Source organism: Sorex araneus, chromosome 3 (assembly GCF_027595985.1).
Source record: "Sorex araneus isolate mSorAra2 chromosome 3, mSorAra2.pri, whole genome shotgun sequence".
Taxonomy (NCBI): Eukaryota; Metazoa; Chordata; class Mammalia; order Eulipotyphla; family Soricidae; genus Sorex; species Sorex araneus.
The window spans coordinates 190041132-190050803 of record NC_073304.1 but is presented as its reverse complement, the minus strand read 5'-3'; the positions used below and the strand labels follow the sequence as shown (position 1 = coordinate 190050803).

Sequence of the window (9672 nt, the reverse complement as noted above, 5' to 3'; positions counted from 1 at the left end):
GATGGAACCCAGGGCTCCCAGGAGCACAGGATGCACGTCAGCCCTTTGAGCCACCGGATCTCCCTGACCTGTGAGTGCCTTATTTTCTGCCTTCTGAGTCCCTTCACTTGCCCAGAATCCAGGATCCAACGTGAACTTCTCCAGCTGCTCCTCTCACTGTACTTCAGTATAAGACATGCACATATGCCCCGTCCATGCCTTAAAGCCTGTCCTGCCACTGGCGAGAAGCTCCCCTGGAGTTACAGGCCCATCTCTCACTTCCCCAGAACCCTGCGTGAGACTCACCTGTCAGATCAGGAGGCTTAAATAAGGACTTGAGACCACCTTGCAGAGTTCTCTTGGGCTAAACCCGAATCCCTAGTTCGTCTTTCCCACCCAGTCACCCTTGCAGAGGCAGGAGTGGATCCTAGGATGTGCCTTGAACCAGCCTTGATTGAGTGGGTCCCCAACATTTTATATGAGATTAGTGTGAGGGGCCACTCAGTTTTTTTTGTGTTCCGCTCATATTAAGCAGTGCTCAGGGGTTGCTCCTGGTTCTACACTCAGGAATCAGTCCTGGCACAGATTGATTGGGGGACCATCTGGGGTGCCAGGGCTCAAGCCCAGGTCAACCACATTCGAGACAATATCCTACCTGCTGTACTATCATTCCGGCCCCAGAGCCACTGAGTCTTAAACCTGGATTTCCTTCCTTGCTTCACACTCTTGAACATTTGCAGGCTACAGGACATAGCAGCAAGGGCTTGGGAACATGAGACACGTGAGCAGATGCAACGGGCTGTGAAGCCCACTGATGCCAGCTGCCCCAGCACTTCAGCAGGAAGCCTTCTTAGGTTGTACAAGATGCTCAAGACCAGGGAGGTCCCACAGGTCACATCTCTGTACTCCTGAGGGCACCCACTGTGGCTGTGCACACAGATTAGGTGGTCTTTAAGGGCACGCCATCCCTGGCGAGCAGGGGAGACTGGGGGGTAGGTCTTAATTTCCAGATTTTTCATCCACTTGCAATAGATTTTTTTCTTTTTTTTTTTTGGTTGCAATAGATTAACAAATGCTTAGGATCATATTTCTCTGAAACAGGAACTTCAGCCTAAGCCCACAGACCTTTTTTCAGGAGCCTGAGAGTAGGGCCACACTCTGTGATGCTCAGGGTGACCACGAGTCCTGGGGATCTAACCAGGGTAGGACATGTGCAAGACAAGTGCCTTAACCCCTGTACTTTCTCTACCCCATCAATTGAATGTTCTTATGAGTATTAGGGAGGGGTATTCCCCATGAGCCCATTAGGGTCCATGAAGCTTGTTCTGCTGTAAGCTATTCTTGGTTAACTGTGAAGACAGAGGCTCCCGGACCCAGTTCTAGTAAAGCTAATATTCCCAGACGTTCCTAAGATGTGGCTGTAGTCAAGCAGTATCAGGTCGATGTGGAAATAGTCTGGCTTTGTCCGAGAGTGACAGAAACCACTTTAGCCAGCCTTACCAATGCTCTCTGCAGCCCCCCCACCCCCAAAGATCCGGGCCCCACCAAAAACCCCTTGTGAATTCCAGCACTATTTATTAAATGTAAGATTTTAGGTGTGGGGCAGCTCCACAGCTCCATCTCTATGGGCTCTAAAGTAAGGCTTGTCCATTTGCTTGTGAAATGAGAGATATTCAAAAGCAGAACTGGCATCTCCAAACAGTCTAATAAAAACACTTTGTATCAAAGTTGTGATTACAAAAATACAAAAGTTAAACCAACAGGCTTAGAGGAAAGGCAGTCCTAAGAACCACCCTGAAATGGCAGCCTCTAGCCTTGTCTAATGCTGGGGGAATCTGGGGGAGACCAGCGCCCCTCGGAGGAGTGAGGATGTGATGGAGTGAACTGTGTGCCTGTCTGGTGTTCATCCAGGCAAGCTTTTGGTAGTGTGTCGAGCTTCCTCTGGGCAGTGCCGAGAAACACAGGGCACACAGAACTGGGGCACCTGGGCACAGTATGGGTGAGGCCAGTTCACTGCCCTTGCCCAGCTGTTGCCTGGGCACTGCCGGGGGTTGGGGGGGTTGCGAGCCTGTAGTCACTACAAACTGACTAGAACTCAGCTGCAGGTACTCGTTTCCACTCGGTGTCTAAGGGAGAGAGCTGGCCCCGGAGCCTAGGGCCAGTAGGTGCAAGAAAGGAAGAAGAGCTGATCAGGCCTGGGGACAAACGCTGGACCTTCTGTGCTGGGACCCGCAGTCAGCAGAAGTCAGGATGCGGTGCAGAGCCCATGGAAGTGGGGTGACTGCACACAGAGGCGGCGGGCAGGCCGGGACTGGACCAGCGGGCTGCTAGGAGAGCATGGACTGCTGCACGGCCTTCTGCAGTGACTGCCGAGTCACCAGCAGGCGCACCACCTCCTCCGAACGCTTGGTGAGCCGCTTCCGGGCCTGATCGTGTGTGACCATGGTCATGTCCCAGCCGTTCACCTGGCCCAGAAAGAGAACACAGCCCACCTCAGCACTCCACCTCTGCGATCAGCAAGCAGGTGAGATTTTGGGGACCCAGGTCACGTGAAGAGCTGCAACCCTCCGGTCCCCCTCCCCCATCCTGCCCAGGCTGATGTCCCATGGGGTGGGGGTTGGAAACACCACAGCTGAGATACCCAAAGGAAAGAATCAGCTTCCTCTGGAGGCCAGATCAGCCCTGTGGTGAGTCTCCCACAGGGACCCCAGGTCCACAGGGACCCCAGGAGGCAAGACCCTAGCCTCTTTATCCCCTCCGAAGTCTATTACCTGCATGATCTTATCTCCAATCTGCAGCCCTGCAATTTCAGCTGGGCCTCCTTCAGACACCCGTGTGACATAAATGCCCTGGAAAGAGACGGCCCACGTCACTCAAGCCCTGGAGACACAAGACCAGACTTAAGCACAAAGTAAAGCCCAGTCCACATATGCCCAGTCACCTGTCCTTCCCTACACCCAGCCTCCTCCCCAAAGCACAGGCAGTGCAAGAGGGCCAAGGAGATATGGGGAGCCTTGTTCCAGCTACCACCTGGGTTCAGTGTGAGCAGGCCTTCCCTAGGCTAAGACCCTTGCCCCACTGCTACCCCAACCCTAATCATCCCACCAGGTTGTCCCTTGGACCTTCGGACTGAGAGAGATGGGATGCCAGGGATTCAACCTGAGTCAGCCCCACCTGCTGTACTATTGCTGCAGCCCAGCACTGGATTCTTCAGAGGGTCCAGCAGATGGTACAGCAGGTAGAGCGCTGGAGTACAGCAAGTGGACCAGGAAGCAGATCTCATGGAGATCTCAGGAGCCTGGTCTCCCACCCCTCACCTTGTCCGTCTTATCTTCTGAGAAAGGATTCTGGGAAGGATCCTGGTCAATTCCACCTCCAATGCTGAAGCCCAGGATCAAGTTCTCACCTTGGCGCAGCTTGTGAATTTCAACTCTTTGCTGACAAAAAAAATAAAAGAAGTTGGGGTCGACTGTTAAGTATAATCTTAACCAGGAGGCAAAAGCAATAGGACAGCAGACAGGGCATTTGCCTTGCACGCATCTGACCCGGGTTCAATCTCTGGCATCCCATATGGTCCCCCAAGCACCGCCAGGAGTAATTCCTGAGCAGAGCCAGGAGTAACCCCTGAGCATCACCGGGTGTGACAAGCGCCCCCTCCACAGAAAAAGCAAAAGAATAATCCTAATCAGCCTGTCTGTAATAACAGCTTCAGGCCACTAGGGGTCCAGTAGGGTCATGCCAAGGAGCCAGACCCTGGACACTTGTTTAGCTTTAGGGCTGCTAAAACACAACTAGTGATGCTCAGAGCTTACCCTTGGCTCTATACTCAGGGATTTCTCCTGGTGGACTCAGAAGCCATATTGTGGTGCTGGGGATCCAACCCAGGTCAGCTGCATGCAAGGCAAGCACCCTGTCCGTTGTACTATGTACTGGACCCTCCTAAAAATCCAGCTCTTGGCTGAAGCAATAGTACAGCAGCTGAGTCAGGTTGAATCCCTGGCATCCTACATTGTCCTCCAAGCCCAGCAAGGCTCCCGTATGATCCCCGAGTGCAGAGCCAGGAGTAAATTCTAAGAATCATCAGGAGTAGCCCCCAAAACGACAACAAACTGAGTCCAGATGGTCACCAGCCTGAAAGGCTGAGGGGTTGAGATTCAGAACTCAGCACATCAAAAGCACATCTACCTACACAAAACTTCTGTCCCAACCTTTTCCTGTCTGTTAGGTACCACCTTCTGTCTCAGCAACACCTTTTGTCAACTTGTCCTCCAAACCACTTCTGGTCCAAGAGCCAGCTACTATGGCTGCCATCGACCAAAAGAGGAGTCCACCCAGTTTAGGAAGGGTCAGGTTGGTCCTCAGACCAGGCACCTGCTGAGTCCAATCAGATTGCTGAGCCAGCCCCATTGAGGACAAAAACAGACACTTAGGCAAAGTAGAGAACAAACTTTCACAGGAAGTAGACAGAGGCTGTCCTGGCGGAGGACAGAACAAGCAGAGGTTTGAAGATGCTTGGCTGCACGTCCTGGACACAAGCGTTACAGCATAGGATCAGAGGGGCTGTTGCAATGAGACCGAAAATATGAGGTTCTTCGCAGGATGGGGATTCACAGGACTATCCAGGTGATGCTCAGAGAGGCCACATTCCAGGTGTCAAACTGTGGGCCTCACACATACTAGGTTTGTGCTCACAGGAGCCACTCTCACAGCCCTCAAAGTTGAGGGTTTTCACTGAATCACCACAGATTACAAGCTTATGATTGTATCAGGGTACAATGTTTGAGCACCAATCCCTTCACCAATGTCCCCAGCTTCCTTCCTGCCCCCTAACCCCCCATCCTGCCTCTCTGGCAGGCAAAAAGTTGAGTTTTAACAAGAAAAAGTGACATGACCTGACCTGAACCTGAGGGACTTCACAAAGTGGATCATCTGTACCAGTTCTTAAGAGAGGAGGAGAGGGAGGCAGAGGGGGGAACCGGGTGCTTGGTCACCTGACCTTGATTCTAGGCCCACTGGAGCTCAGAAGTTGGGGAGAAGGGGTGATCATGGCCAAGTCTGATGTCAGAATGACTCCTCAGGCACCCAGTTGGGAAAGTACAAACATTGTACCCCTGATACAATCAGAAGCTTGTAATGTGTGATGATTCAGTGAATCAAATAAAAAACCCTCATCGGAGCGTTTTGAGGGTTGTGGAGGTCAAAGGCAGCACGATGTGGAAAGTAGATTGCTCGTGAATGGTGCAGAGCACTCAAGGGCCATACAACCAGCACCTGGACAGAGACCTTGAAGGAGATGCATTTTTAATGGAGTTCCAGGAGCCATACAGGCACATGGGCAATTGGGTGGATGCAGCCCGAGTTCAGAGAATGATTTCATCTTGAGTAACTGCTAGGGTGAGAGCAGGAGCTCTGGAGGAAAATGACTGCATCACCAATTTGACTCCAGGGGCAGAGGCCAGACCATGCCCATGTTCAGACTCAATCCTACTAGGAGAAGAACTGAGAGATCAGAGTTCTCTGGCCATGACAGGCTGCATGGGTCAGCCAGGAGATGCGAGGAGTGAAGGGGACCACAGGCCCAATGTACCTCAACCCTAAGTGTGAGCTCCTCCAACCCTCCACTTCTGTGACACAGCCCTTCCACTCCCTCTGCCCCACCCTCAAGGTCACAGAGTCCAGACCTTAGGGAGTAGGCAAGGCCCTATCACTGCCTCATTATTAAGTCCTGAAGGTAAGGTGTCCCTCTGATTCTTCAACTAAAGACCCTGCTCCCTTTTTACTGTTAAGGAGCAAATCTGGCCCTCCTCTCTGGGGAGGCCAGGAATCTGGAAAGGCCAGGCTCAGGCAGCGAGGGTAAAACTTGAAAGATGTCAGCAGGTCCAGCAATGAATGCCGGCCCAGGCCTGAGCTGTTGCTGTAAGCACGCCCTCACATGCCACCTTTATCAGTGCCTGCGCACCACCTCCACCCACGGCAGGAGCGCCTGGCTGACGTCCTGCCAACCCAGCACTGCCATCTCAACCACTGCCTGCCCCACAGGCATTTCTTTTTCCTTTTCCTTATTACCCAGCTACGCCCAGTGGTGCTTGGGGACACCTGGGATCAAACCCAGGGTTTCCCACAGGAAAGCCGTGTCCAGCAGACATTTCTTCCCAAGGACTAGGACTTCGTGGAGGTGCTCTTTGAGACTCAGTTTTCCTACTTCCAACAAGGAAATTTACCTGCTGGTCCCATCCCGCTGTGCCACTGATTTCCGGGTCTAATGTCCCTGCCGTCCTATTCCCTAACCTGGACAAGGATGTGGCTTGCTTGCCTTGCATGTGTGAAATCCAGGTTCGATTCCCAACACCAGCACCACACAAAAAATGAGAAACTCCCGTTACCTATTGCATCTGCAAGCCAGAGACCCGAGCAGCACCAAAGGGGCCCAAGTATCAGGCGGGGAACCTGAACTTTTCCTAAAAGGCTGGGACAAAGAAAAAGTTTGGAGCAGAACCGAGTCAGCTGTTCTAGCCTTTACTCTGAACCAGGCGGCGGCAAGGAGGAGGGAGAGGGGGGAGGGGAGAGGTCCGAAGAGGCAAGACTGGACAAGAGTGGTGAGCGGCTGCTCGACAGGACCCCGGCCACGGCCACCCCTCAAATCTCGCTCGGGGCGGCGGCGGCCGAAGCAAGGAAGCACTTCCTCATTCCTGAAGCGGCGACTCACTGGCGGACGCGGGGCCGGCGCCCGCCCCCCGCGGCTGCCCCGCTGGGAACACAGGCCAGGAAGGGGGCGCTGGCCCCGACTCCCGCAGCCGGCCTTCCTCCGCAGTGCGCCCTGCCCCGCCCGGCCGACAGCAGCGGAGAGCGGCGGCGGGGCGAGTGCACGGTCGCGGGAGGTTCCGGAGAACCGCGGCCATCTGTTGATTTCTTTGGAGGAGACGCGGCCTCGCTCCCGCAGAACTGGACCAGAAAGCCCGGGATGCCGGGTAGCGGGAAGCGCCAGGTACCGCACTTAATCAACCTGTTTCGGGTGTCAGTTTGCAAAGTGGAGGCAAGTCTAGAAGAGGAGCCCGCGCGAGTGCACTCACCACCACGGCGGTGACAGGCTGGCCCGGGATGTAGGACATCTCGACGCCAAGCTGGTGAGCTAGTAGAGCCAGCGAAGCCCGCAGCCAAAATCCCCGCGGCCGCGCCCTCCCCGGTTAACAAAGGCTGTCCGGCTGGGCCCGCCTCCTCATGAATAAGTAAATGCTTCCAGCCAATAACCGGCCGGAGCGCCGTCGGGCTTTCGGAAGTCTCCGTGCGTGCGTCGGAAAGCGGGGAGGGTGTGGTATCTCGCCCGACGGGCCGACAGCGCATGCGCCACGCTGCGGGAGCGCGAGCTCGGCGCCTGCGCAGCCGCGGGCCTCCCAGCAGCCTCCAGCGCAAGATGGCGCTACGGGGGTCTCCGCGCCCGGCCGTCTGAGGGGACACGAGCGACCGACCGCCGCCGAGTTCCAGGTAACCGGGCACCGTGGCGCGGAACGCCCGAGACCTCTCAGCGTCTCTTTAAAGATCCCGGAGCGGTGCGAGGTCGCGGCAGCCCCGGGGGAGGGTCGGCGTGGAGCCGGCTGGCCGGGCTCCGGGCGCCGCGGGTAACTCGCTTCTCTCCGCAGCTTCGCGTGGTTCCGCGCCGACGCCGAGCGTGAGCCCAGGCGGGGGCCATGGCCGCGGTGGTGGCCAAGCGGGAAGGGCCGCCGTTCATCAGCGAGCCGGCCGTGCGCGGCAACGCCGCCGTCCTGGATTACTGCCGCACCTCCGTGTCGGCGCTGTCGGGGGCCACGGCCGGCATCCTGGGCCTCACGGGCCTGTACGGCTTCATCTTCTACCTGCTCGCCTCCGTCCTGCTCTCCCTGCTCCTCATCCTCAAGGCGGGGAGGAGGTGGAACAAATACTTTAAGTCTCGGAGACCGCTCTTCACCGGGGGACTCGTCGGCGGCCTCTTCACCTACGTTCTCTTCTGGACCTTCCTCTATGGCATGGTGCACGTCTACTGACCCGGCTGCGCCAAGGGAACACCGTGCCCACGTCGCTTTTAAGTCTCCGCCGTCACTGCTCCACCTGTCACGTTATCATTTCTATCAGAAGACGACGAGCCTGTAATGATCTTCAGATTAGAGGAAGCGTCAGGCACTGTGTGGAGGGTTTTTCCCACTTAATGCATTAACCGCTACTTCTACCCCCTCCCCCCCATCCCACCCCGCCGTTGGCATGAGGGCAGAATCGCCAAGTCTTTGACCCCTGGAGTGCTGCGATTGGGCCTCCCGAGTAGTTCCCTGGGATTTACGTGGACACCAGCCAGGGAGGGCTTCCTAAGCTGACATGACCTGGTGTGGCAGTTCTGGCTTCTGTCTGGCAGGCAGTGCGCCTTGTCTTTCGCACCCTTATGCCCTTTCATTCCAGGAGTTGGGATTCTTGGTTGAGAGTATCCTTTTATAGCCCTGCCTTTCCTCCCACTAACCATGATTTTCAGGTGTGAAAGGTGCGACTTAAAGTCTTTTTTCACTATTTACTGCTGTCTCCCATCAAAAAAAGTTCTGTTGAATATGAAACCCACAGGATGGGGGTGTGTATACAAAAACATCTTTAAAAAAGATATGTATCCACCCGTAATTCATGACAGCTCTTACTGCAATAGCCAGAATAGGTGGCCAGTGACAGATGGACAGATCAAGAAGTTGTGGTATGTTAACAGGTATCACACATGCACTGTGAAACACCATGCAACTTTAAGACAAAATTAGATCTTCTAATTCCCGGCAATTTGGAGGGAGCTGGAAGGTATCATGTTGAATAAAATAAGTCAGAGGGAGAAGAGCAAATGCCAAATGATCTCACTCATCTGATCTCACTTTGTGGTATATAAAGAAAATGAGAGTAGAGAGTGTCAAATGATAACACGCCCTTGACCCTGGATTACAGAACTGAGATCACCAAGCAAGGCCCCCTATGGGTAGGAGTGGAATGAAGAGGTGGACTTGAAGTAGCATAGAGATATTGGTGGAGGGTCATTGGCACTTTGGTGGGCATGAGGTGTGATAACTATATCAAAACCATGATTGTTAATGCTGTTATAAACATGTAACCTAAACTATACAATTTTTTTTTAATTTCAATCTTTGAAAATATCACACCAGGAAAAAATTGGGGGCATGTATAGAGAGTAAATGCCTCTGTTGATTGACTAATCTTGATCCTTTCTTGTGAGGGATTACTTAAGAAATAAAAATGCTTTGAATTGCTGTGATGAACGTGTTGCTTGTAGAATTTGCCGCCTAACTGGGAAGAATAGAATTACATCACTGTATCACTGTCATCCCCTTGTTCGTCGATTTACTCGAGCGGGCATCAGTAATGTCTCTATTACACTCAGCCCTGAGATTTTAGCAGGCTCTCCTTAATTGTCTTTCATAACAATTGGAGGCTCTTTCAGGGTCAGGGAAATGAGACCTGTCGTTACTGTTTTTGGCATATTGAATATGCCACGGGTAGCTTGCCAGGCTCTGCCTTGGGGGTGGGGGGGAGTTACTCTAGGAAGTTTCTGGCTCTCTGAGAGGTATGTATATATACGAATTACATAATTTTACAACTATTTTAACTAAGGGGAATGCTTTGAGGAAAGTATATAGATTCCTAAATCTAGCCCAGTTTTGGCAGTGGGATAAAGGGAAA

The 9672-nt window shown here is 53.6% G+C and overlaps 2 protein-coding genes across 2 annotated transcripts; one reads left to right on the top strand and one right to left on the bottom strand.

Annotated features, from left to right (window-relative positions):
- Nucleotides 1-66: 66 nt before the first annotated feature.
- On the bottom strand, nt 67-7182 carry TAX1BP3 (Tax1 binding protein 3). Its single transcript, XM_004604959.2, has 4 exons — nt 7050-7182; nt 3297-3416; nt 2751-2828; nt 67-2444 (listed from the first exon to the last, which is right to left on the bottom strand). The coding sequence occupies exons 1-4, from the start codon at nt 7086-7088 to the stop codon at nt 2307-2309; spliced, it is 375 nt and encodes a 124-aa protein (XP_004605016.1). The 5' UTR covers nt 7089-7182; the 3' UTR covers nt 67-2306.
- Nucleotides 7183-7321: 139 nt separating this feature from the next.
- On the top strand, nt 7322-9247 carry EMC6 (ER membrane protein complex subunit 6). Its single transcript, XM_055131964.1, has 2 exons — nt 7322-7461; nt 7617-9247. Exon 2 carries the CDS (start codon nt 7665-7667, stop codon nt 7995-7997), a length of 333 nt encoding a protein of 110 aa, XP_054987939.1. The 5' UTR covers nt 7322-7461; nt 7617-7664; the 3' UTR covers nt 7998-9247.
- Nucleotides 9248-9672: the final 425 nt, after the last annotated feature.